This window comes from Saccharomyces cerevisiae, chromosome XIV (assembly GCF_000146045.2).
Source record: "Saccharomyces cerevisiae S288C chromosome XIV, complete sequence".
NCBI classification, from domain to species: Eukaryota; Fungi; Ascomycota; class Saccharomycetes; order Saccharomycetales; family Saccharomycetaceae; genus Saccharomyces; species Saccharomyces cerevisiae.
The window spans coordinates 336492-360778 of NC_001146.8; the positions used below are offsets into that span (position 1 = coordinate 336492).

General features: G+C 38.7%; 21 protein-coding genes across 21 annotated transcripts; 10 read left to right on the forward strand and 11 right to left on the reverse strand.

Annotated features, from left to right (window-relative positions):
- Positions 1 to 53: 53 nt before the first annotated feature.
- Positions 54 to 1118, forward strand: YGP1 (Ygp1p; the record flags this gene model as incomplete). The annotated part of the gene is made up of 1 exon (NM_001182998.1): positions 54 to 1118. The coding sequence occupies one exon, from the start codon at positions 54 to 56 to the stop codon at positions 1116 to 1118; it is 1065 nt and encodes a 354-aa protein (NP_014239.1).
- An 868-nt stretch (positions 1119 to 1986) lies between these two features.
- ASI2 (Asi2p) lies at positions 1987 to 2856 on the reverse strand (the record flags this gene model as incomplete). The annotated part of the gene is made up of 1 exon (NM_001182997.1): positions 1987 to 2856. The coding sequence occupies one exon, from the start codon at positions 2854 to 2856 to the stop codon at positions 1987 to 1989; it is 870 nt and encodes a 289-aa protein (NP_014240.1).
- A 264-nt stretch (positions 2857 to 3120) lies between these two features.
- PGA1 (Pga1p) lies at positions 3121 to 3717 on the forward strand (the record flags this gene model as incomplete). The annotated part of the gene is made up of 1 exon (NM_001182996.1): positions 3121 to 3717. The coding sequence occupies one exon, from the start codon at positions 3121 to 3123 to the stop codon at positions 3715 to 3717; it is 597 nt and encodes a 198-aa protein (NP_014241.1).
- Positions 3718 to 3860: 143 nt separating this feature from the next.
- On the forward strand, positions 3861 to 4367 carry IGO1 (phosphatase regulator; the record flags this gene model as incomplete). Its single annotated transcript, NM_001182995.1, has 1 exon — positions 3861 to 4367. The coding sequence occupies one exon, from the start codon at positions 3861 to 3863 to the stop codon at positions 4365 to 4367; it is 507 nt and encodes a 168-aa protein (NP_014242.1).
- A 210-nt stretch (positions 4368 to 4577) lies between these two features.
- NSG2 (Nsg2p) lies at positions 4578 to 5477 on the reverse strand (the record flags this gene model as incomplete). The annotated part of the gene is made up of 1 exon (NM_001182994.3): positions 4578 to 5477. The coding sequence occupies one exon, from the start codon at positions 5475 to 5477 to the stop codon at positions 4578 to 4580; it is 900 nt and encodes a 299-aa protein (NP_014243.3).
- Positions 5420 to 5644, reverse strand: YNL155C-A (uncharacterized protein; the record flags this gene model as incomplete). Its single annotated transcript, NM_001431142.1, has 1 exon — positions 5420 to 5644. The coding sequence occupies one exon, from the start codon at positions 5642 to 5644 to the stop codon at positions 5420 to 5422; it is 225 nt and encodes a 74-aa protein (NP_001418071.1).
- Positions 5645 to 6024: 380 nt separating this feature from the next.
- Positions 6025 to 6849, forward strand: CUZ1 (Cuz1p; the record flags this gene model as incomplete). The annotated part of the gene is made up of 1 exon (NM_001182993.1): positions 6025 to 6849. The coding sequence occupies one exon, from the start codon at positions 6025 to 6027 to the stop codon at positions 6847 to 6849; it is 825 nt and encodes a 274-aa protein (NP_014244.1).
- A 295-nt stretch (positions 6850 to 7144) lies between these two features.
- YCK2 (serine/threonine protein kinase YCK2) lies at positions 7145 to 8785 on the reverse strand (the record flags this gene model as incomplete). Its single annotated transcript, NM_001182992.1, has 1 exon — positions 7145 to 8785. One exon carries the CDS (start codon positions 8783 to 8785, stop codon positions 7145 to 7147), a length of 1641 nt encoding a protein of 546 aa, NP_014245.1.
- Positions 8786 to 9177: 392 nt separating this feature from the next.
- Positions 9178 to 9567, reverse strand: GIM3 (tubulin-binding prefolding complex subunit GIM3; the record flags this gene model as incomplete). Its single annotated transcript, NM_001182991.1, has 1 exon — positions 9178 to 9567. The coding sequence occupies one exon, from the start codon at positions 9565 to 9567 to the stop codon at positions 9178 to 9180; it is 390 nt and encodes a 129-aa protein (NP_014246.1).
- A 254-nt stretch (positions 9568 to 9821) lies between these two features.
- On the forward strand, positions 9822 to 11051 carry INN1 (Inn1p; the record flags this gene model as incomplete). Its single annotated transcript, NM_001182990.1, has 1 exon — positions 9822 to 11051. The coding sequence occupies one exon, from the start codon at positions 9822 to 9824 to the stop codon at positions 11049 to 11051; it is 1230 nt and encodes a 409-aa protein (NP_014247.1).
- Positions 11052 to 11274: 223 nt separating this feature from the next.
- On the reverse strand, positions 11275 to 12030 carry RPC31 (DNA-directed RNA polymerase III subunit C31; the record flags this gene model as incomplete). Its single annotated transcript, NM_001182989.3, has 1 exon — positions 11275 to 12030. One exon carries the CDS (start codon positions 12028 to 12030, stop codon positions 11275 to 11277), a length of 756 nt encoding a protein of 251 aa, NP_014248.3.
- An 845-nt stretch (positions 12031 to 12875) lies between these two features.
- PGA2 (Pga2p) lies at positions 12876 to 13265 on the reverse strand (the record flags this gene model as incomplete). Its single annotated transcript, NM_001182987.1, has 1 exon — positions 12876 to 13265. The coding sequence occupies one exon, from the start codon at positions 13263 to 13265 to the stop codon at positions 12876 to 12878; it is 390 nt and encodes a 129-aa protein (NP_014250.1).
- A 150-nt stretch (positions 13266 to 13415) lies between these two features.
- ALF1 (Alf1p) lies at positions 13416 to 14180 on the reverse strand (the record flags this gene model as incomplete). Its single annotated transcript, NM_001182986.1, has 1 exon — positions 13416 to 14180. The coding sequence occupies one exon, from the start codon at positions 14178 to 14180 to the stop codon at positions 13416 to 13418; it is 765 nt and encodes a 254-aa protein (NP_014251.1).
- Positions 14181 to 14448: 268 nt separating this feature from the next.
- Positions 14449 to 14892, forward strand: LSM7 (Sm-like protein LSM7; the record flags this gene model as incomplete). The annotated part of the gene is made up of 2 exons (NM_001182985.1): positions 14449 to 14466; positions 14563 to 14892. The coding sequence occupies 2 exons, from the start codon at positions 14449 to 14451 to the stop codon at positions 14890 to 14892; spliced, it is 348 nt and encodes a 115-aa protein (NP_014252.2).
- A 2-nt stretch (positions 14893 to 14894) lies between these two features.
- Positions 14895 to 15089, reverse strand: YNL146C-A (uncharacterized protein; the record flags this gene model as incomplete). The annotated part of the gene is made up of 1 exon (NM_001184663.1): positions 14895 to 15089. One exon carries the CDS (start codon positions 15087 to 15089, stop codon positions 14895 to 14897), a length of 195 nt encoding a protein of 64 aa, NP_878152.1.
- Positions 15090 to 15223: 134 nt separating this feature from the next.
- Positions 15224 to 15526, forward strand: YNL146W (uncharacterized protein; the record flags this gene model as incomplete). Its single annotated transcript, NM_001182984.3, has 1 exon — positions 15224 to 15526. One exon carries the CDS (start codon positions 15224 to 15226, stop codon positions 15524 to 15526), a length of 303 nt encoding a protein of 100 aa, NP_014253.3.
- Positions 15527 to 15922: 396 nt separating this feature from the next.
- MFA2 (mating pheromone a) lies at positions 15923 to 16039 on the forward strand (the record flags this gene model as incomplete). Its single annotated transcript, NM_001182983.1, has 1 exon — positions 15923 to 16039. One exon carries the CDS (start codon positions 15923 to 15925, stop codon positions 16037 to 16039), a length of 117 nt encoding a protein of 38 aa, NP_014254.1.
- A 289-nt stretch (positions 16040 to 16328) lies between these two features.
- On the reverse strand, positions 16329 to 18551 carry MPF1 (Mpf1p; the record flags this gene model as incomplete). Its single annotated transcript, NM_001182982.1, has 1 exon — positions 16329 to 18551. The coding sequence occupies one exon, from the start codon at positions 18549 to 18551 to the stop codon at positions 16329 to 16331; it is 2223 nt and encodes a 740-aa protein (NP_014255.1).
- A 1751-nt stretch (positions 18552 to 20302) lies between these two features.
- Positions 20303 to 20695, reverse strand: YNL143C (uncharacterized protein; the record flags this gene model as incomplete). Its single annotated transcript, NM_001270759.1, has 1 exon — positions 20303 to 20695. The coding sequence occupies one exon, from the start codon at positions 20693 to 20695 to the stop codon at positions 20303 to 20305; it is 393 nt and encodes a 130-aa protein (NP_001257688.1).
- A 266-nt stretch (positions 20696 to 20961) lies between these two features.
- MEP2 (ammonium permease MEP2) lies at positions 20962 to 22461 on the forward strand (the record flags this gene model as incomplete). The annotated part of the gene is made up of 1 exon (NM_001182980.1): positions 20962 to 22461. The coding sequence occupies one exon, from the start codon at positions 20962 to 20964 to the stop codon at positions 22459 to 22461; it is 1500 nt and encodes a 499-aa protein (NP_014257.1).
- Positions 22462 to 23104: 643 nt separating this feature from the next.
- Positions 23105 to 24148, forward strand: AAH1 (adenine deaminase; the record flags this gene model as incomplete). The annotated part of the gene is made up of 1 exon (NM_001182979.1): positions 23105 to 24148. One exon carries the CDS (start codon positions 23105 to 23107, stop codon positions 24146 to 24148), a length of 1044 nt encoding a protein of 347 aa, NP_014258.1.
- Positions 24149 to 24287: the final 139 nt, after the last annotated feature.

A 24287-nucleotide genomic window follows, 5' to 3' on the forward strand; every position in this document is an offset into this window, starting at 1 on the left:
CTCAAAAAACATCTACAGGATTAATCGTCAGTTAAGTAATACAGTAATAGAAAATGAAGTTCCAAGTTGTTTTATCTGCCCTTTTGGCATGTTCATCTGCCGTCGTCGCAAGCCCAATCGAAAACCTATTCAAATACAGGGCTGTTAAGGCATCTCACAGTAAGAATATCAACTCCACTTTGCCGGCCTGGAATGGGTCTAACTCTAGCAATGTTACCTACGCTAATGGAACAAACAGTACTACCAATACTACTACTGCCGAAAGCAGTCAATTACAAATCATTGTAACAGGTGGTCAAGTACCAATCACCAACAGTTCTTTGACCCACACAAACTACACCAGATTATTCAACAGTTCTTCTGCTTTGAACATTACCGAATTGTACAATGTTGCCCGTGTTGTTAACGAAACGATCCAAGATAAGTCATCCGCCGGTGCCGTTGTTGTTGCCAACGCCAAATCTTTGGAAGCTGTCTCATTCTTCTTCTCTATCATTTTTGACACCGAAAAGCCTATTGTTGTCACTGAAGATTCCGCTTATGCCATTCCAGTCGCTAACAATAAGAACGCTACCAAACGTGGTGTCTTGTCCGTCACTTCTGACAAATTAGTGTACTCCGGTGTCTTCACTCCACCTACTGCTTGTTCTTACGGTGCTGGTTTGCCTGTTGCTATCGTTGATGACCAAGACGAAGTTAAATGGTTCTTCGATGCTTCTAAGCCAACTTTAATCTCTTCTGACTCGATTATCAGAAAGGAATACAGTAACTTCACTACTCCTTATGGTCTATTAGAAAACGGTGTTCCAATTGTTCCAATTGTCTATGACGGTGGTTACTCTTCCAGTTTGATTGACTCCTTGAGTTCTGCCGTTCAAGGTTTGGTTGTTGTTTCTTCTGGTTCTACCAACTCAACCTCATCTACTATTGAAAGCACTGAAATCCCAGTCGTATATGCTCAAGCTAACACTCCATTAAACTTTATTGACAACAAAGATGTTCCAAAGAACGCTGTGGGTGCTGGTTACCTATCCCCAATTAAGGCCCAAATCTTGTTGTCCATTGCTGCCGTTAATGGTGTCACCTCCAAGTCCGCTCTGGAAAGCATTTTCCCATGAACTGATAGATATTAAATCTAGCGAAGCATAGAGATTCTTTTTTTACCAGTCATCATAACCATTATTTTACAAAATTTCCACGCAACAGCTTTTATTTTCGTTCGTAATAGGAACCATACTTCCCATTAAAGCAGTATGATTGTTTTATACACCTTTTTATTGTTATTTAAGACATACCCCAAATAATTAATTAATTAATTGATGAAAGAATCATATAAATTCTTGGCCATACATATTTTTTTATTATCTTTTGCTACATTGACCATAGGTGAATATCTTCCCGGGGTGACACTCCACTGAAGTGGGAAAAAAAGAAAAGTTTTAAAACATTGCTCACCTTAAGTCTCGAAGGTCTAGCATTCACTACCTGTAAGTGTCAAGACCCCACATGTATACATGGATACAATAAAGAAACAATGTCCGTATAATTTGTATACATTTTACTACAGATAAGGGATCTCACCCCCTTCTTTTGTGTCTAAGTGAAATCTTCTGATATATTTAGTGTTTTATAGCGTCCATGTTTTAAACTAGAACGGCAAAATAGTAGTTGTTGTAAACGCTTATTTTCGAGACATCAGGTAAAAAGGATAGTTAAATCTTACAATCAATGCATGTAGTGAGTGGCGTTTATCAATAGTTTTTAACAATTCCCATTTTGAAAGAAGCCCACAACAACCCTAGTAGTTCGTTAATATACGTTATGATGGTCAAGTGTCACAGTACGGAAAGCTTGCAAACAGCTCTTACATAGAGGAGTTGCTTCAAAATAAACGTCCTCTGGTGTCAAGTGTCTCATACAGCGACCACATGCGAAAGAAACTACTACAGATAAGCAAATACACAAATTATAATCGTGGATTCATCATCAGAATACGCCTGGCCCTGTAATCCTTTGGCTCACCAACATTCGATGGACACCTTTATATCTTCTAATAACAGTGAATAATAGACACAATACGAAGAAAAACCCAGCGGTAACCATGTAAACGGTACCACTTACGCCATAAGCTAAATAGATCAGAATGGTAGAGACTTTGACAAATAGCTCGAAAGCTTTAGCGAACATTAGTCTTATCCAATTTAAGTTGGGTTCATTGCCATCTCTACTTTTCATAATATGTTTTATCACAGGTGAAGAGTAAAATACAATGATGTTATGAAACTTTCCAAGCAACCCTAATTTACCAGTATCCTTATATGCTATTAATGTCGTGCCACCAGAACCAAATATCTTGGCAAATTTCCAGTATCCCACGATTTCGATTATAAAATCATTCTCTGAAAAGGTCATTGAATTGAACCCGCTCCTTAATATGTTGTATACGGAAAATGGGAATAAAATTAGCCCAATAAAGTAATCTAAAATGAATAAATTTCTAAGAAAAGTTCTGAGAGGGCTCTGCTGCCTTGCTGTGAATGGGGAATCGGCCGTATTGGCGTTGGTGGCTCTTATAGTGTCTGCATTGATTCCTCCATTTCCGTTTGTGGTTGCATCCATATTAGCTGCTCTATTTATATTTGAAGTAGAACTCATATTCCTCCTAAGGGAGTTAAATATTCCATCGATTGCTTGCTGTACATCCTGCTGTAGTTCTTGCTGAGATTGCTCGGTTACAGGTGAAGGCTCTCTACTATGCCTCGTTTCCGATTCTTCTAGAAATCGCTGAAACAGATAATCATCATTATCGTCTCTTTCTGTCCAATTACTGCGGCGATGATTTTGAGGCCTCGCCATTTTTTCTCACTAAATGCTTGTGAGGATGTATGCGTTTGATTCGGTGTCTCTTTAATCATATTCCCGAATCGACCCTATTTGAAGGTAGAGGGAGTTGTTTCCTCTCACTATTGTTATAAAAGATCATCAATGACGGAAACTAATATGCAATGAAAAAATGAGAAGTTTACATGAATATGAAGATTAACTGCACAGCAATGTTGTTGACCCTTGGTATTCGCACACACTAAGCCAACATAGGTTCGTTCAATTTTTAAAAAGAAGATGGTCCGGCCTCAGAATGTTCACTGGTTTATCGCTACAATTGTATTTTTCATCGGATTTGTACACGCTAATACAGAATCAATCTTATATAAGGTTCCTCACAACTTTCCCCTCAAAAAACCAAGAGACAGCTCTACTTATGCAAGAGATGTAAACTTGATATCTTCCATATCACTATCGGGAGAAGCAATGAGTCAGATCACTATCGAGGCCAATACCACTGACTTGGAGTTGCATAATACTACGTATATTGAACTGGCGGACTTACAGCGAGACGAAACATATCAGATTAAAGTGTGTTGGTCAGCAATACATCCAATTTCCATTAATAATCTCCAAACTATCACAATACCACGTTTCACTGAATTTCAGGGAACTAAGTCAGACTACGCGAGAATACTAGTGACTTTCCAGGTCTTGTCTGACTCGTATCCTAGTGAGCATGCCATGGTTCCAATACAAGTCTCATTAATCACCACTCGGCTAGGTATCCCCGTGGATATTTACCCAACATTAATCGTTATGGTGCTATTAGTAGCAGGGCTTGTTGTTACCCGGGCACCACACGTATTGAACGATCTTTTGCTGAAATTTTAGTATGGAAGCCTGAGCCCCCTTTGGCTGGATAGCTTGGCCTCATCACAACTAGAACGTAAAAAAGTCCATTAACCATCAAATGCTTCTCATTAAAGTGGGTATTTTTATCGAAAGAAAGGGACCTGAATATCTAACTCGCCGCTATGTCGAATGAAAACTTATCTCCCAATAGTAGTAACCCAGATTTAACTAAACTGAATAACGGCGAAAGCGGAACTATTGATACCAGCAAATTCTCGCCCAACGAAATGAAGCTATACAAAATGTACGGAAAGCTGCCATCAAAGAAAGATATTTTTAAGCATACCATGCAGAAAAGAAAATATTTCGACAGTGGTGATTACGCTTTGCAGAAAGCTGGCATTCAAAACAATGATCCAATAAACTATGGAAAGAATAACCTGCCATTAACAAATCCCAGCAAACTACGAGAAGATATAATAAAAAGAAGGATAAGCACTTGTCCGTCAACTGCCTCAACCGCTGGTGTAGTAGATAATGCGACGTTGATACAAAAGGAGGGAAGTATATCGAGTGGACCACCATCGTCTAATAACGGTACTATTGGAGGTGGTAGTACAAGTTCAACGCCAGTGGGGAACCACAGCTCTTCGTCGTCCAGTTTGTATACTGAATCACCCATTAGATAAATAGACAACCTGTACTTTTTTATATTTTTTTAGGGAAAGAGAAGGGTCTCTTATATTTAACGCTTATTATGTGATTTCTCGAAATGTCAAGTGTTACAGCCATATGGCTGACTGTGTTTACGTTAATTAGTTATATATAAACGATAAGCCATTCTGATGTTATCTTCTTGTACTTCTAATTAATAATATTTACTCGTCAGAATTTCGACTTTAATGAGAATATAGATATCTTCCTAGTTTTCCAAACATTAGAGAACCAAGGAAATAAAAATCCATGAAATATAAAAATTGGGAACCGTCGATAATATCTTTGTAGCAAGAGATACAACAACCCACCCCAATGCAGATGCAGCTCATTAACATGGATATTGAGCCGTCAAAAAACAACCACAGTATAATATTCAGAAGCCCCCATGCCCCTGCCGCCTGCAAAGAGGAGTTCCACTGTATTTTCCTGATCCCAAATGTGACTCCCAACATGGCATTGATACTTCTAATAACAGAGGTCAAACTGTCATGGTGGACAGAGCTCTTAACAACCTCTGTTTGAAAAATATTATCCAGAATTGGTACAACAGAACCAAATAACAGTCCTTCAACACCGTAGCCTAACCAGTTTGGCAGAACCCCATTGGATAGCCAGTTACAAAGTTTGACACCCAGTAGAAGGGGTCTCGATGCAAAATCTGGATGTAAGAGATGATTATCGTGCAAGTTTCTGGACAGTTCATGATATGCGAAACCGCTCAATGACAAAATTAATACAGCTTGCAGGTAATGAAGAATATTTTGACGAGTTTGTCTGGTTCTTGACGGAAAGTTTTCGTGAATGGATGATGCTGATAAAATCCTTTCCAAATTATTAGAAGATACTGTGTTCCTTGGCAGCGAGCCGCCAACCTTATGGGCCAAGTAAAAAGTCGAATCAATAGTTTGATCTCTACTATATTTGGTAGAATCTATAGAGACAGAGCGTTTCAATTCTTCGTAAATTTCGTTATCTTCCGATCTCACGACGTCATCATCATATAATGAATAAAGCTGCGGTTTAGTCAGAGAGCAGATTGATTCGGTGCTCTTCTTTGGATCCGGTTCTCCTCTATTGGCCATTCTGTATGCTGTTTTCTTTGAGAAATACTTTGTCGTTTATCTTCGTCCTTGTCTTCTTTTTGGTCCTTTGTGTTTGAGTGCTTTCCAAACTTTTTCTTTACCTTTTGCACGCCAACTACTATGCCCTTTATTGCAAATAAAATAGGTACTACAATAAGCCCTATCATCAATGTTGAGCTGTCAACTAGAAGTTTAAGGAAAAGAACATCTCGAAGTTTAGTAATTTCCTTGCTTTCATATTTTAAATGTCTAGCTAATTTCGTATCTACCCTTTATCTCATGCCGATAAAAAGAAAAGTTCCCCCCTCGTGGCCAGCGACGTTCGTATATACATAAAACTGCCTCACCCTCCTTTCGGTGGCAAAAGCATGTTCTACAAATGAGTATAAAGATGTAATAAGAGCTTGTACAAGCAAGGACTCGAGCTAGGGCGGAAGTGTGACAACAGTGAGCTATAGGCACATTGTAGTGTACATCTACTGCAAGAGCTTGCATTAATTTTGATATAAAAAAAAGGACCATCAACTAATTTTTGCTATATTTAAGAATGTCGGCGGCTATCGAAAAAGAAACCGGAATGTTGGATGTAGGAAAGCACTGTGCATATTGTAGACAACTAGACTTCCTACCTTTCCATTGTTCGTTTTGCAATGAAGATTTCTGCTCGAACCATAGACTTAAGGAAGATCACCACTGTAGGTGGTTGCTAGAGCATGAAGAAGTTCATAAAACTGAAAAAAGTCCTAGCAAAAGCCGGGATGGCTCAAGTTCTAACGATGAAGCATATTTCAAGAGTCTGTTACCTGAGAGGGCCAGTGTTAGAATCCAGAGAGTAAGTGAAACAAGAGAGCCTTTGAGAGGTTCTAACACTGCCAAAGTGAGCTCTACTTTGAACTCAAAGACATTAGACAAAATATTTAAGTTCTTCCAAAGGAATGAGAAAAGAAAGAGCAATAACAAATCAAAAAAGAATTTCGGTTCCTCGTCGAATAAGATAATTCAATTGGCTAATCTCAAGAAAATTGCTAAAGGTGACCCCAAGATTCCTATGCAAAATAGGATTTACATTTGGTGTTACTTGGTGGATGGTGATGAGACGGATATAGCCAAGGAGGATACAAGAATGCCATTATACATTAACAAAATGTGGCCTGTGGGTAGGGCCATGGACTATTTGTCTATCCAGCTAAACGTGAAATCTAGCACACTAACTAATTCAAGTTCTAATGACAAATTTCAACTATGCAAATTGAAAGAGGGTAAACAAGTTTCATTTTATAATATTGGCGCTTCCTTAAGAGTCACTAATGAGATCAAAGATCTTGATACTCTGTATTTAGTACACAATAACGCCGACGAAAAATCTAATTAAGAAGGACACTATAAATAACAAACAATCGCGCGGAACGTCAAGCGTATATACTATATAAAAAGAAAACAAAAAAAATCAATAACCCATTAAAGATACATAATCAATAAAAAACGATATTAAAAAGCACGTAAAGTACTTAATATTTTTTTAATAATAGACATTTTCGCCCTTACTTTTTAAATAAAAAACATAAAAAAATATCAAATGTACATCAAAATCATAATACTAGAACAAAATGTGAAGATCACTGGACGGTGGTGGGAATGATTACAAAAAACCTCCTCCGTTTTCTATTCTAACAGCATCCTAGCTTACTGAAAAAACCTTTCGATGATTTGTTACTATTTCTATCTTGCGCTGCGTTTTTAGCGTTTTGTTCGTCGTTCGCCGTTGGTTGCGCATTATATGGATACTTGTTAGTTTGACCATTGGCACCTGTATTGGCAAACTGTTTGGATTTCTGTTGCATTTGCTTTTGTTGTTGCTGAGCATATTTTTGTTGAGTTTGTTGCTGATATGCTTCATACGAAGTTGGATCAAGCTTCGACGCCTCTCTTTCTTCGTCATAGTGCGAGTCATCTGGTTGTAATTGATAACGATTGGCCTGTTGCTGGGCCTGGGCTTGTTGCAATTGTTGTTGCTGCACTTTGGCTTGTGCTTGAGCCTGTGCTTGAGCCTGAGCCTGCTGTTGTTGTTGCTGTTGATTGTAATGATGGTGATGATCGGGTGATGAATATTGATGGTTTTTACTTCTATGCCTTTTTGATTTTTCATTTGGTGGATTTGGGTGACCATAACCATGTAAGTTCGGCTTTTTGTTTATCGACAAATCCCAACCACGGCCACCATTCAGCTTCATCCAATCATATTGTCCATCTGCTGTTTCACCTAAATCATCCAACACAGATAAAAGTAACATGCGGTAGCCCTCATAATCAGGAGTTTCCTCAAACGATAAATTTCTGACTATTTCCAAATACCTACCAAATTGGATTGGGAGACCCTGAGCTAAATCGTAAACATTTGTTAGTCTTTTCTTTTCGCCAATTTTTTCGTACTTTTGCTTGTTATTTGGTGCTTTCAAACCTTGCCATGGTAGCTGCCCCCTCAAGAAATAAAAGAAGACATGACCCATAGCTTCCATATCGTCTCTTCTCGATTGTTCTCTACCCAAATGTGTATTTATCGACATGTATCTTGCTGTGCCACTTAATGATTTCTTTTCCCTGTACGGAATATGTTGTTTAGTTTTTGGATCACGATATTGTTTGGCCATACCAAAGTCAATTAGATGAACTTTGTTAGCATCTGGTTGACCCGGTCTTCCGATCAAAAAATTATCAGGTTTAATATCACGGTATATCAAATCATGAGCGTGCAAATCTTCAATTAAAGTTATCATTTGTACTGCGACTTGTACAACAGTTTTTACCGAAAATCTTCTTCCACACCAATCGAATAAATCTTCTAAAGAAGGACCAAGCAGATCAATAACCAATATGTTATGTAATCCTTCCTGACCAAAGTAGTATTCTTGTGGTATACCAGGTGTTCCCGCTAAAATTTTATAGGTCCGATATTCGTCCTTTAGCTGTGGGGCTTCTGTTTTTCTTGGTTCAAACTTGATAGCAACTGGTAATCCATTGATCATGTTTGTACCTTCAAAAAGTACACCAAATGAACCTTCACCGATTTTCTTACCTATCTTATAGTGCAGCCCGACTATAGTGGAATCGTCGCGTGATTGTGAGCCAGAATAGGAGGCAGAGCTATTGCCAGTGTTGTGATTTAGGTTAGAGCTAACATGTAAGGATGGGGGTAAAGTACCATTGACCAATCTAACATTGCTACGGTTAGGCATTTGTGAGTTCATTGTGTTATTATTGACAGCTAAACCAGAGTTCGTTGCTGTCAAAGGACTTTGCACTTGAGACATTTTTGGAAAACTATTTTCTTGGCTTATATGCTGTGTTCAGTAGAAACAACAAGTTTTGTCTATCAAAATGGAGAAAAAAACTTTCTAATATGATCTGCACAGAAACACGAAACACAACCACGTTCTTAAATCTCGAAAGAGAAAAACAATATCAAACGAAAGAAGTAATTTCCGTAAAGAAACTCTTTTTTTCTGTCTGAAAAAAAAGGTACTTAGGAATATATGCGGATTACAAAGGTATACAAAAAAAACTCTATCTCATACACAATAACTTAAACTTGCTTTTTATTATCATGTTCTTTACTTTTCTTTAATTTCCCTCCTGAAAAAATTAAAAATTTTTCATTACTCATTTTGTGGAGACACCCACAGCCCACACTTTAATGAGTGTTCTAACGTTCAAGGTTGATATTATCACCAAATTTAGCATACAGGATCGCCTTCAGAGCATCAAGACGGGAATCAATGTCTCTTTGCTTGTCCTCTAAAGTCTCTATTTTGTTGTCGAGACGTTCTGCGTCTTTTTCGAGCTGTGCGGTAACTTTGCTCTGTTTCATGAAGATAAAGAGGTCGCCCACCTTGTATTGCACGGGCTCATCTTCGTCAATCAATTCAATTTCTAGAGACACATCATCGAGGTACTCCTTCTCCTCCCTCTGTAAACTCAATTCCTGCGCAATGGCGTCCTTACGCATAATCAACTTCGAAAACTCGTTGATCTTTTGCTGATCTTCGAACGTTACCTGAGTGTTGTTCCTTTGTCCCTGTGGTAACAGTTCCATAATGGTCCTCTGTTAGTTTCTTGGCGTTGTGTATTCTGGTAGTTTCCGCAGGACCAAACAGAGCATAAGTCCTCTAAGTACTTAGCTTCCTGTAAAATTGTATGAAAAGCCGCCTCTGCTGATCATGAATGACGGCCTAGCGTTCCTCATATGATTTAGATAAAAACATAGAAAGGTATGTTAATAGTACGAGAGAATTCGGAGACCTTAGGTTTCACAACTGGAATTGGGTTAACTCGTTGAGTCACTGTCGAATGTCCGAAGAAGTATGGAATGGAAACCAAGGAATCCTCTCCGTATATGTGAGCAAAGCTAGAGACTTGCCTAATTTGAATAAACTGGACAAGCAAAATGTAATGCTTAGGTTGCGAATAGCTCATATGACAAGAGCCAGCAACACTCTACATCGAGCAGGTCAAAACCCTGTTTTCCATTATTTAGAAAAATTTGATATTACTCCAGAGATAAAGCCTTTAATGTACGTCGAAGTTTACTGCGATAGAAGGAAAAAATCTCCGCTGCCAATTGGAAGATGTGAAATAGACCTTTTAAATGCTATTAGAGCAGACCCGAAGGAGGGTTATTGTACCTGGTACGAACTGAAAAGAAGTGGGGATGAATTTGCTGGCACTATATTCATTGAGTTGACTTTCACTCCCAAAGTACCTCGTTTAAACAGGGACGATCTTAACAAAGAAATGGACAGGTTGGATTCATCTATGGCTATGAGGCCGATACCACCATTGCCAACAGAATCAGAGTATGACTATGTTCATGGTTCTACGATGAGACAGATTACTCCCCAGTGTGTTAGCACAAGTCACGAGGATAAGGATGAGGGACAGCCCTACAGAAATGGCAATGTTTTCTCCATGTCATCTAAATCAGATACAGCGGTATTGGCAAATAGTAATGACCCAATAATTTTACCTCCAACTTTTTCAGCATCCATGGGTACAACGTCTACATTAGAAACTAATGATACTGCTATATCAAACACTTCGAATACAAAATTCCATTTTGCCAATTTAAGGAAATTAAAGGAGAAGATAAATATATTTAAGAATCCTGATAGTTCAACAAACAACTGCCAAAATGAATCTAACAAGGTAGATATTGAGGCACTTCAAAAGGCTATTGGTGTAACTTCGTTGTCTTACGACGAAGATGATGACGATGACGACGAAAATGACGCATTTTATTCTTCCAGCCATAGAGTCTCCCACAACTATAACCAACCGCCCTTACCTCCTATACCGACCAGAGATGATATGTCCAATTATTCAAGTTCGCGCAATACGCCGTTAGTAAGAAGAGATAGACCCTCACGCCTAGATTCCTCTTCGCCTAACTCACATCCTCATCCATCAGGCCTGAATTCTCCAAAACTACCACCTCTACCGACTACTTCGAATTCCAATTTTAATTCGAGGAAGAATTCGATGTCTCCTACAAGAAAAAGACCACCTCCAAGGCTCAGCTAATGACAAGAGAAACATGCTGTTATTGTAATACTAATATTTAAATAGAATTAAGATTTTTAATGTTTACCAAGATTTTTTCTTTTTTAAATTTTATTATTTCAATATGTATACATAAATCTGTTGCGCCCTCACCGCCGATCTAAACCATAAAGAAAAATGCTAATTGTACAAATTCTGCTTTGAAGAATATCCAAAAATATGGTAAAGCGGTATAAATTTTCAACTAAAAGGCGGCCTCTTCATTTGGATCCTCTTCATCACCGTAATCATCATCGTCACCATTGTTGAAATACTTTTCAGCATTATAATCATCATCATCTTCTTCGTCTTCATCTTCTTCGAAATCATCATCCGCCAAATCATCATCTTCTCCTTCGCCTGTTTTACTTCCTTTTGCTGCCCCATCACCCGTCGACGCATCATCCACATCTTCTGCCAACTCCTTTAACTTTGCCAGCATGGATAGTCCGATGTTTTCATCTTGTAAACCTGTACCAGTAAAAACATCATCGGCATTATTAAACTTGGAGATTGCCAATAATTTTTTCTTGTTGATCCCCATTACATTGTACAATTCATTGGGAAAGAGGTTCAAATTATACGGATGATCATCAATAGAAATACCTATTTTCCTTTTTTTCAAATATTTATCGGAATATCTTTCAATGCCATCATTAGTATCGTCTTCGTCTAGGATTATGTTGGGTTTGCGTTTACCGCTCTTGCTGTTTTCCTGTTGATCTATTATCAAGCTCATTGATCCGGTATAAAATGGGCCATCTTTAACAGTCTTTCCAAAATTGATGTACTTTACTGCTAAAGATCTTTCCTTATTTGTTATAGGACCATTGATGGGCAATGGGATGGATGGAAATTCCGTAATATGATTTTTGCCTACATCTCCATAACCTAATCCGAAGGGTAGATTGCTCATATAGTTGCTCCCGCCACCTCTACTGCCGCCCCTATAAGAACTCATGTTTGTTCGGGGTATATATGCTCGGTACTATCAAGTTACAATATCTTTCTGTCGTGTTGTTTTCTATAGGTTGCTGCGATGAGGAAACTATTTTCTTCTTTGAGATTTTTTCAAATTTCTCTTCATTTTTCATGCGGCCGCACAAGAGTTGAAACCACTGACGAAAGCAATTTCAGTTCATTGAGTTACACCTAGCGAGGCACTTCTTTGTGGAATGGTAGCCATTGTATTGAGATTTTTCTTGTCGACCATCAGCCTTTTTCTTCATAAGAGAAAAGAAGATCTCGTTCATGACTGCTAATTACTTTGAACGATCACCTCTGCAATGTGACATTTGTTCGAAAGCCGCCCATTAGTATTGAAAATAATTTATATTTTCAATTGGCTAGACTACGAAATTTGGACAAGCCATTGCTGCGTAATCCTTTCTCTTCTACGTCACAGTACATCTCTTTAAACCTTTTCGTTTCTCGGCTGTTTAAGGAAAGTATCGTCTTGCCGTATCTACATAAATCAATTCTTACCCATTTTCTTTTGCATTCTAGCCGTTAATTCACGGCTTAGTCGTTTGATATCGTGTTTGAATTGTGAATTGCATCATTCATGCGGAATGGGAATCATCGCAGTCGTTATCCGTCTCACAAACGTCGGCATTTGCTGACTATTAAGGCGACACGTAACCTACAAACTCAATTTGAGACGCAAACGCAAGTTGATTAGACGTTGAGAATGATGCAAGTAGCAACATCGGTAATGGTTAGACTATTTTATCAGAAAACTATAGAAAAACTAAAAACAAAACAATGTCACAATGACAAAGAGGAACCCATACATACACAGAGAGCCTATTCTTCCAGTAGTTCCTCAATATCAGCATCACTATCTGGGTCCAACCCTTGGTTTCTTCTCTTAGCCTCTTCCAAAGCGTTTTCAAACAACTCCTGTTGTCTTTTAACTCTTCTTCTAGTTTTCTTACCCCAACCGAAAGAAGTTGTTTCTGCTGTTGCAGCATCATCTGGCTTGTCGATCAGGTCTTTTGATCTCTTTTCCTCTTTGTCTCGTTTGTCCTTTTCCACTTGGGCAGCCAACTGCTTCTTCGCCAATTCCCTGGATGCGATATTTCTTAAGAGTAAATAACCACCTACAATTATCACCAATCTTATAAAGTGCTTGTAGTCATAGTTGACTAGTTTTGCCATCCAGGTATCCACCCATGTTTCCGCTACTTCAGACATCTCTTTCAATTACTCGGCAGTTTTTCTCTTCATAACATCTTTTCCTCATACAAACCGCCGAGTGCACATAAATACAACTACAAATAATAATATGTTGACATCGGATGGAGATCACTAACTAAACCGCCACCGCGCTAATTCTGCACAAATTCAAATTTCATCATCGCTCTCCACGTCATCATGGACGTCTTCCACCTCGGCGGATTCTTCGTCTTTTGATAGAATTTCCACAGCCCGCGGACGCACAAACGATCCGTGACCCGGCGCCACAGGCCCAAACAGTGTTACCCCATTTATGCGCCCATCGTTTTTGCCTGCGGCTTCCGGGAATTCCACACCGCACCATGTGCCCATCACGTCCAACGGTAGTGGTCCTACGTACCGTAAAATGGCCTCACGTGGAGCGCTCCCGTCTACTGTGACACGACAGTGGCGGCCGATAGCCGCCGTTAATTGCTCTCGGGCATATGCTTCGTCCTGCTTTGCCAGCGCAGCGCGCTGGCTCTGCTGTGCAGCATTAAACCTACCATAGCCGTGAGCCATCTTCCATCGTAATACGGATTGATCCCTTCGCAAATAATCCTCCTCGCTAATTACTTCCATTGAGGGGATTCCTTCCGCTTGCGTGGCCAGCTGGTTAGAGATTGATTGGGCATTAGAGTCTGTAACAACCACAATAAGCTCCTCCTCTCCTTTTAGGAAGTTGGCATCTTCATCCTCATTTGAATAGGCACCCCCCTTTTTAGTACTATATATCTCCTTGTTGTCGTACTGTCTTTTCACAACTATTTCCATATCCTCTGGTTCCACTCCGGTAACATGGTACAATCGGTCCTTGAACTGCCTTAATTTAAGCGAATTTGGTAATTCCTTTTCTGTACGGACCAATTCACTCTCTATGACAACTCTAACCATAGTTTTGCCATGTAATTTTTTTTTCTATCTCTTTATTTGAATTCGTTGCTCTATGTTCTTGTCGCTTGTCTTCTTCAACTGCCGTTTCCCTGCGAGCCGGAAAAAAGTACTGTTCTTTCGAACAAAGGCGAAAAAAGCTGTAGCTGAAAACAGACAACTGGGAAACGACAATTAAGAATACGCATGTACGTGTATACTACTACAGTAAAAAAGAAAGTTATTTGAGAGCAGCACTTTGTTTACTACACAGAACATTAACCAAAAAAACATGCATCAGCAACACTCCGTATGTTTCACTTCTTATTTTCTTCCGTGGCAATAACCTTCCTTTTGACTTATTTATACTAACATTATAATAACTATGTTTCCTTTTTGAACTAAGAAATCAGAGAACAAACCACAACAGCAAAGGAAAAAATTCGAAGGCCCTAAAAGAGAAGCTATTCTGGATTTAGCGAAGTATAAAGATTCTAAAATTCGCGTCAAATTAATGGGTGGTAAATTAGTTATAGGTGTCCTAAAAGGCTATGATCAACTGATGAACTTGGTACTTGATGATACAGTAGAATATATGTCTAATCCTGATGATGAAAACAACACTGAACTGATTTCTAAAAACGCAAGAAAGCTAGGTTTGACCGTCATAAGAGGTACTATTTTGGTCTCTTTAAGTTCCGCCGAAGGTTCTGATGTACTATATATGCAAAAATAGGTTTAATAATATAATCTCATATAAACTCCCTTCCTTACAGTTGAAAACAAAATCAAATCACGGTATGGCATTTCTTTACATATTCTCAATACCTGACTGACATAGTATGCGCTACATAGTTTTGTCCTATTTTTTTTACACCGCGATTTGAAGTCTAAAGCCAGAGAATGAGGAAAAACGAAACAAACTGAGATCATTTGTATAAGGGGAGTCACTGTACAGCTGCCAATACCAATTTTCCTTCTGCCAAATCAAAAAAGTATCCGCATACACATACACCCCTCCCTCTACAATCTTAATTATTTACTGATTCCTTTCGTATTTGTCCAGTATGAGCAATACTAAGCATACCACTTCTCATCACATGGAACTCAAAAGGATCATTATCCTTACACTTTTATTCATACTCATAATGTTGATATTTCGAAACTCAGTGTCCTTCAAAATGACATTTCAAGAACTACTGCCACGATTTTACAAAAAGAATTCAAACTCAGTTAGTAATAATAACAGGCCCTCATCTATTTTCTCGGAAAACTTGGTGGATTTTGATGATGTTAACATGGTCGATAAGACCAGACTGTTTATTTTTTTATTTTTCAGTTTCATCATTACTATACCGTTTATGGTATAAATTAGAAAAGTTAAAGCAGCATGTTTTCATTTGAAACAAATACTAATGCAATAATAGGTACACCATCTACTACATAATTAATTGATAGTTTCCTTTTCCGTTAAGTGCATGCATAGGACGCCCATAATTTTTTAAGTTAAAAAAGCATGTATTTACCTATTCGGGAAATTTACATGACATGGATGCCATAAGGAACGAAAATGAAACATGCATGTCAGAGGAAAAAGAACAAAGCGAGAGGAAAAAGCTGTTGCATTACCACGTAATTTTGTATATAAATATCTGATAAATAACCATTTTATTTCCATCCACTTCTTCTGTCGTTCATCCGTTCATTGACATCACTAGAGACACCAGCGAGCTATCATCTTCATACAACAATAACTACCAACCTTAATGCAACCGATCACCACTGCTTCCACACAAGCCACTCAGAAGGATAAATCCTCTGAAAAGAAAGACAACTATATAATCAAGGGCCTCTTCTGGGATCCCGCCTGTGTTATCGCTTAATTTTTGACGACAACCAAGAGGTCAAATCAATATCTACCCTTTCATTTATTACGTGTTGCTGGCAAACTAATTTATTCCAATTCTCTCATCATTAGCTCACCCTTTCCATACTTTTTCATACTTTTATACATATGTATTTGTAGTTATCACTTTAACAGATTTTTTCATGTTTTTCTTTTCTGATACGCCTTTCCCTCCGCAGGAAATGAAAGATGAACCACCCATTACATTCGATTTTTTTTTTAATTATATTTTTGACTATTATTTAATCATTAAAAACACATATATTTCATAAATTCGTAAGGTCGTTAGTTCTATCGTAAAAGTGAAAAAGTTTTGAGCCAGTTTTCAAAAACCCGCAGGATCCCACTATGTATGGCTTTAAATAATGGTTTTTCACGTGCATCAAGTCCGTACTATCTTCACCACTATAAACTCTTATAGGTGGATTATTCGTTTCGAATGCTGGTGGCAGTGCCGGTTTGAAAATAATCTTACCTACCCATGGGTGGTCTTCCGTTAACGGTTTGATGCATCTTAATGAGTCTTTGATATATCTTTTCCTTGAAACTAGTTGTGTCGCCGGTGCCCACTTCGAATCGTTACTGGATTGATTCTTATTTCCACATTTTAGTGACAATTTCTTTGGAAAATCATGATTTAAACAACCAGTCACGGAAAAGCTTTTCGTACTGAATATTGTACCGTACTCAACGTCCGCATTCTCATAGCGAGATTCTCTTTCATCCAAATATACCAATCTATTGATGTCATCATCCTCAACATATCCATCTTCATCATCCTCTTCGTAATTAGCATCGTCTTCGTCTTCGTCATCATCTTCATCTCCATTTACATCTTCATTGCCACGGTTTAACTTTTCTTCACGATTCGTACGCTCAGCAGAATTCGAAATAGTTGACCTTCCTGTTCCCTCGTATACCGGTTCAAAATTATTAATTTTCAACACTGACCGATCACAGCGCAAAGGATCTATAGGGTTGGAATTCGATCTACTTCTGAAGTTTTCATGGATGGATGTTTGTGCCGTTAAAACAGAATGTGCTGTGGGAGAAAAAGTGGAAGATAGAACAGAAGTATTGGTATTAGTAGTACTACCATTGTCATCGATTTCTTCTTGAACACTATTCAGTTCCTTCGATCTCATTTTTTGTCCAATGTCCATATTAGAGTTTTTTCTCGAACTGGAATCTGTTTTAAAGAAATTTCTTAGTTTTGATGTAAATAAGCCACAAAAATCAGTTTGAGAACTCTCCCCTGCCAATGAACCAGAGTCATTGGGCCCATTGGAGTCATGACTCGCATCGGATACAGAGGGAGGTAGCAAGCTTAAACTTCTTGATCTTGATTTGTTTGTCGGACGTTCGTTGCCGGTGGCCACTTTTGTTACAACAGAAGAGGTGTGTGATCTTCTTAAAAGTAAAGAGTGGGAGCGAGAATCATTTCTATCACTATTTTGTCTGCTCTTGTTTTTGTTTTTGTTCTTATTGTGTTGCTTAAATCTTCTTGCCCTCGGATGTCTCCTTCTGGGAACGCTTCTATAGGTGGGCATTTCCCTCAATTCCAGATCCAAGGACAGGGATATACCCATGTTCAAATACATAGCCCAATAGATCAATTCGTCTACATGAGAAAACTGCACTAGAAACTGTTGTCCCTCACAACGCATTCTTAAAACAAAATCTCTAGAGGAATAATCTATAGGCAGACCAACTTTGGCACATTGCAGGGAGTAACTCTTAAAGAGGCGCTCATCTGATAAAAATTTGTGCTCGTCTCGTGCTATTTCCCCGCATATCCTTTCCTTGTCATATTTATCGAATTGGTAAGTGGATTTCGTCGTGAACGCATTTAATAACGACCGAGCCGAATGATGGCGATCGCTAGCAGTTTTGGAATGGTGGGAATGGTCAAACATGTCACCACCACGATAGTTTTTAATATGCCTGGTTAATGAATCGTCAATAGAATAAAAGTTTATCTGCGTAGAGTTTATTTGAAGAATAAAGTTGTTCCATAATCGAGAAGAAGCATTTTCAAAGGGCGATAGTTTTTCCATCTTCATAGAAACCACAGTATAGTGTTCTACAGACGGTGTATAACTGGGAGGTTTCACAGAAGTGAGGCACGGACGACAATGCTCATATATAGGGTACCTAATGACTTTAGACGGATTCGCAAAATCATAACACGGAGGTTCCACTGGGTACGGATCTATGCAGTAAAGCACGTTTTTGTCAGCAACATCAACATCTACTCCGGATTGTGGCTCCACTATTTCGTTCATGATGTTTGTGTTAATGTCTGTTATGCTATCGATATGGTTAAAAGTCACTTTCGGAAGCGGAGAATCCAGAATAGAATTACTAGTAGTACTGGAACAAAGAAACTCGTCGCCCATGGATATGGATGAGGCTGTCTGTGAAAGCTTCAGCCCCGTACTATCCATACCGTCGTGGTCTATTGTCATTTCAAAGATGCTGGAGGACATTTTCTGAATAGGTCCGTTTATCTCTTCTGCTGTCTGCGAAAACAACGTAAAAAAATAGTGCTTAGTGTTACTGCCTGTGTAACAACTAGTGCCAAAGTTACAAAGAAACTTCACTAACAGTTTTTGCAATTTACCAAGAAAGCACCAACAAAATAAATAAATAGCATGCCTGTATATATTACGAAAAGTCCTTCAACTACGTCTTCCACTTGCTCTATCCCTTGGCGGAAAACAGAATACATGCAAATTTTAGAGAATTTTTCAAGATGCCTGCCCCCCACATTTTCTTACTTGATCAAGAGCAGATCTGTTCCTTTGCGCAGGGGGTTGCATGGGGGAGAAACTGGCCGGAAGCAGCCGAAAGAAAGTTCGCAAAAAGATAATGGGGACAGTATTAGAGAAAACGGCGTGGAGGGGTATGGAGGAAACAGTTAGCATAGGTAACGAAAAACCGCAGCAAAATAATTCTCTCTTTTTTTCTTTTGACTTAGTTGTGGGACCCGGATCATTCGGTACTGCATCTTATTCCCGTGCCAAGGTCTCTGGGTGTTGCTGATTTCCGGGTATCCAGAGCTCTATCTGCTTCCGTACCCAGTGAGTGAGCTAAAATAAAAAAGGGGCCTCGGCGGAATTTGAATTCGGGTTACGTTTCCCACGGAGCCCCGGATAGAAAAGATTAGTTTCAGGTACATGTGTCAAATGAGGATAAATCTCAAACACCCATGTACCGAAAATCGATGTGTTGGTTATATTACAAGGTTGGAATAGACCACGGTGATAAGACGTGGAATTTTTGACTGACCATGCGACTCTGAAGGTGTTAACCGGAGGAATTCACGTAATTTACATCTCAAGAACAGCAGAACAAAGATCGAGTATATGATGAAATTTCGTTTTACATGAATAAAGTCATATTTTAACTCACTGTGCACGGATTAAGGGCTGTGATTTAGTGGGACGAGTGGTTCTACACTACTCAAGAAGTCACGCTGTCATTTGATGGAATTACAGTGCTTATTAGGAGCCGTGTAGCTTAGTGTGAATTGATGGAAGCTTTCGAGTTTCATAGAACATATCTGGTGAATGTATATGAGTTTTTCATTCCTTTTACGAGACGCAACTTTCCGCGGTTACGGAACTGTTGTTTTGTTTTACATCTTTTCATTTTTCATACATTTTATTGAGGCGTAGAAATGAAATGGGTAGAGCGGCACATGGATGTAACAATCTCCATTATTCACGTCGAGCCGATACCCGCTTCTGTTGACGCTCTGTTAAGCATAGAACCTACGAGATTTGTGCTAAAGGACGTTGGCAAGGAAGAAAACTATTGTTGATGACAGGATTTATAGCAGTAAATATTTTTTTCTTTTTTGCGAAATTATGTACGTTTCTCATCCAAGAAGAATCCTGTTAATATTTAAATTTCTGCTAGTCATTATCATATTGCAATGGCTTTTATTAGTGAAAGCCACTGTCAACAGTAACTGAGCTACTCCCTCCAATGTTGTCTAACTCTATGCTCTTTTTGGCGTCTGAATGAGCCATAACGAGGGAAATAACTGTATCAGGAATACTAACAGAATACAGATTGGATGCACTGGTGCTGGTGAGTTTTCTTTTTCTGATATTATTGGATAATATTTTCAGCTATAGACTATCATCATTCAGCATTGGTCACGCTAAAATATACGTTCCATGCATACGTGATAGCCTACTCGGTTGTCAACTTCATTTTATAGGCTGCCTGGTCACCGATTACCGCCCCGCTCAGCAGGACGGTTTAAGCTTCTGTTCTTGGAAACGACGTAATTCATGTCGGCCATCGAAATCATTCCTGGCTTTGTAATAGTCATAATGAACAAGGAATGCTGTCTTGGGTTTTTTTCCCTTTGCGAATACCCGGGCTGCCAAAATAGAAAAGGAACAAATGGTAGGTCTTTAAGATAAGAAAGATAAGATAAGACATCTTTTTTTTTTTTTTTTTTTTTTTTTTTTTTTTCCGATAACAAAGAAGAATCCTTCGGTCTCTTCTTACTGCTGTTACTGCTTATCAAGAGTGTCTGGTAATAGTCAAAGCCAGATAAGATAAGAAATGTAAAATCGACTATTTCCCTCGTAAAAAGCTTCAATTGCTCACGCATCGACGAATACTAAGCGGCGTGAAGACCCTGTGCCTTATCAATGAAGTATTCAGTACAAGAGGTGTTCATTCCGAGCCACTTTTCTGCACCATATATAAGCAGTAGTTACACATGTGCTAACCAAACATCAGTGGGTAGTAATCATTCGTGCTTTCACGTCCTTTCAAATTAAATATCCTTCTTAAATAATAAGTCTGCACAGAGCTTTGAAAGAAGTTTAGTTTTGTAATATATCATACTTAATATATTACAATACAATATCAACAATGTCTTACAATTTTACAGGTACGCCTACAGGCGAAGGAACGGGTGGTAACTCGTTGACAACAGATTTGAATACACAATTTGACTTGGCCAACATGGGATGGATCGGTGTGGCTTCAGCAGGTGTGTGGATTATGGTCCCAGGTATCGGTTTATTATATTCTGGTTTATCCAGGAAAAAGCATGCTTTATCCTTGCTTTGGGCCTCGATGATGGCTTCCGCCGTGTGTATTTTCCAATGGTTTTTCTGGGGATACTCATTAGCTTTCTCACACAACACTAGAGGTAACGGTTTTATTGGTACCTTGGAATTCTTTGGGTTTCGTAACGTTTTAGGAGCCCCATCTAGTGTCAGTTCTCTTCCCGATATACTGTTTGCCGTTTACCAAGGTATGTTTGCCGCAGTCACCGGTGCCCTAATGCTAGGTGGTGCCTGCGAGAGGGCAAGGTTGTTTCCTATGATGGTGTTCTTGTTTTTATGGATGACTATTGTTTATTGTCCTATTGCATGCTGGGTCTGGAATGCCGAGGGTTGGTTGGTCAAATTGGGTAGCTTGGACTATGCAGGTGGTTTATGTGTCCATTTAACATCTGGACATGGTGGTCTAGTTTACGCTTTGATACTGGGTAAGCGTAATGACCCTGTTACACGTAAAGGGATGCCCAAGTACAAACCACATTCCGTCACCTCGGTGGTTTTAGGCACAGTGTTCTTATGGTTTGGTTGGATGTTCTTTAACGGAGGCTCTGCAGGTAATGCAACTATACGAGCATGGTACTCTATTATGTCCACAAACTTAGCTGCTGCTTGCGGTGGCTTGACATGGATGGTTATCGATTATTTCAGATGCGGAAGAAAGTGGACTACAGTTGGTTTGTGTTCAGGTATCATCGCTGGCCTAGTGGGTATCACCCCAGCCGCCGGGTTCGTGCCAATCTGGTCAGCCGTTGTCATTGGTGTGGTTACTGGTGCAGGATGTAACCTTGCTGTTGACTTAAAGAGTCTATTGCGCATCGATGATGGTCTAGATTGTTACTCTATCCATGGTGTGGGTGGTTGTATTGGTTCTGTATTAACTGGTATCTTTGCTGCAGACTATGTAAATGCCACTGCAGGCTCTTACATTAGTCCAATTGATGGTGGCTGGATCAATCATCACTATAAACAAGTTGGTTATCAATTAGCAGGTATATGCGCTGCACTAGCCTGGACTGTTACTGTCACATCTATCTTGCTTCTAACTATGAATGCCATTCCATTTTTAAAACTAAGATTAAGTGCTGATGAGGAAGAATTAGGTACCGACGCTGCTCAAATTGGTGAATTTACATACGAGGAATCCACTGCTTACATCCCAGAACCAATCAGATCTAAAACATCGGCACAAATGCCACCTCCTCATGAAAACATTGATGATAAGATTGTGGGTAACACAGACGCAGAAAAGAATTCTACGCCTTCCGACGCTTCTTCTACTAAGAACACTGACCATATAGTATAATGATATACTCAAGCAGACTATGATTTTATGTTTAATCTTTATGTAACGCTTCATTTAATAATTTTATTTTTAATATTTGATATATTTTCTTTTTTTGATAACTCCGAATGATGAGGGGAGACGTTAGTATTACTTCTCTTGTCTTATGTTATTATCATAATCGATGACTTTAACTGTGCACACTATAATATACAGCATCTCCAGAGCATGATAGCAAGAAATTTTCTTTAAGAAAGCCTCTATATACCCTATATATGCTGTTAACAGGAAAAGAGCACAAGGTTTATTTTGCTTTGGTTGCAAATTTTCATCGCTTATAGAAGACATATTTTGATGTAAAAACCTTGATATACTTCCTTTTTGCCTTATCTTTCACTGTTTCCATCTCTTTTCTTTTTTTTTTTTTTTTTTTTTTTTTTTTTTTTTTTTTTTTTTGAATCTTAAAATTCTCGAAACTGCACTGAAATGGCGCAGGAAACTGACCTCATCGCATGCCAACGAAGATTGAAAAAAATTAACATATAAGGCTTATGAAAGCGACATCTTTTGCAAATGAATAATTGACAAGCAGGCCTGTGTATTTATAGTTATTTTGAAATAATAACTACCATTAGAACTAACAAAAGAAAAGAAAAAAAAAATAATGGTTTCTGTGGAGTTTTTACAGGAGTTACCAAAATGTGAGCATCACTTGCATTTGGAAGGTACTCTAGAACCTGACCTATTGTTCCCATTAGCTAAAAGAAACGATATAATTCTACCTGAAGGTTTTCCTAAATCGGTCGAGGAATTAAACGAAAAGTATAAGAAGTTTCGTGATCTGCAGGATTTCTTAGATTACTATTATATTGGTACTAATGTCTTGATTAGTGAACAAGATTTCTTTGATTTGGCGTGGGCCTATTTTAAAAAAGTTCACAAACAAGGCTTGGTCCATGCTGAAGTGTTTTACGACCCTCAGTCACATACATCTAGGGGCATCTCCATAGAAACAGTCACTAAAGGTTTCCAAAGAGCTTGTGACAAAGCCTTCTCTGAATTTGGTATTACATCCAAGCTAATTATGTGTCTGTTAAGACACATTGAACCAGAGGAATGTTTGAAAACTATCGAAGAAGCTACCCCATTTATTAAAGATGGTACTATCTCTGCCTTAGGATTAGATTCTGCTGAGAAACCATTTCCCCCACATTTATTTGTTGAATGTTACGGAAAGGCCGCCTCATTGAATAAAGATTTAAAACTAACTGCACACGCAGGTGAAGAAGGCCCCGCTCAATTCGTCTCGGATGCTTTAGACTTGTTGCAAGTAACAAGAATCGATCACGGTATCAACAGTCAATACGACGAGGAGTTATTGGATAGGTTGTCGCGCGACCAGACCATGCTAACTATTTGTCCTCTCTCCAACGTGAAGCTACAAGTAGTCCAATCCGTTTCAGAGTTACCACTACAAAAGTTTCTTGACAGAGATGTTCCATTTTCTTTAAATTCTGATGACCCCGCCTATTTTGGTGGTTATATCTTAGATGTCTACACTCAAGTTTCGAAAGATTTCCCACACTGGGACCATGAAACATGGGGTCGTATCGCTAAGAACGCCATTAAAGGTTCATGGTGTGACGATAAAAGAAAGAACGGTTTGTTAAGTAGAGTGGACGAAGTAGTCACTAAATATTCGCATTAGTACCATTTGCAAGACATTGTATAATATTTTTGTTGAAAGTCTTTTTCGATTCATAAGCGCTTTTTTGTAAATTTATAACACTATGTGTATGCACAAATTTCATTCGATGTTTTTGATGCTTTTTACATCCCCTTTTGTG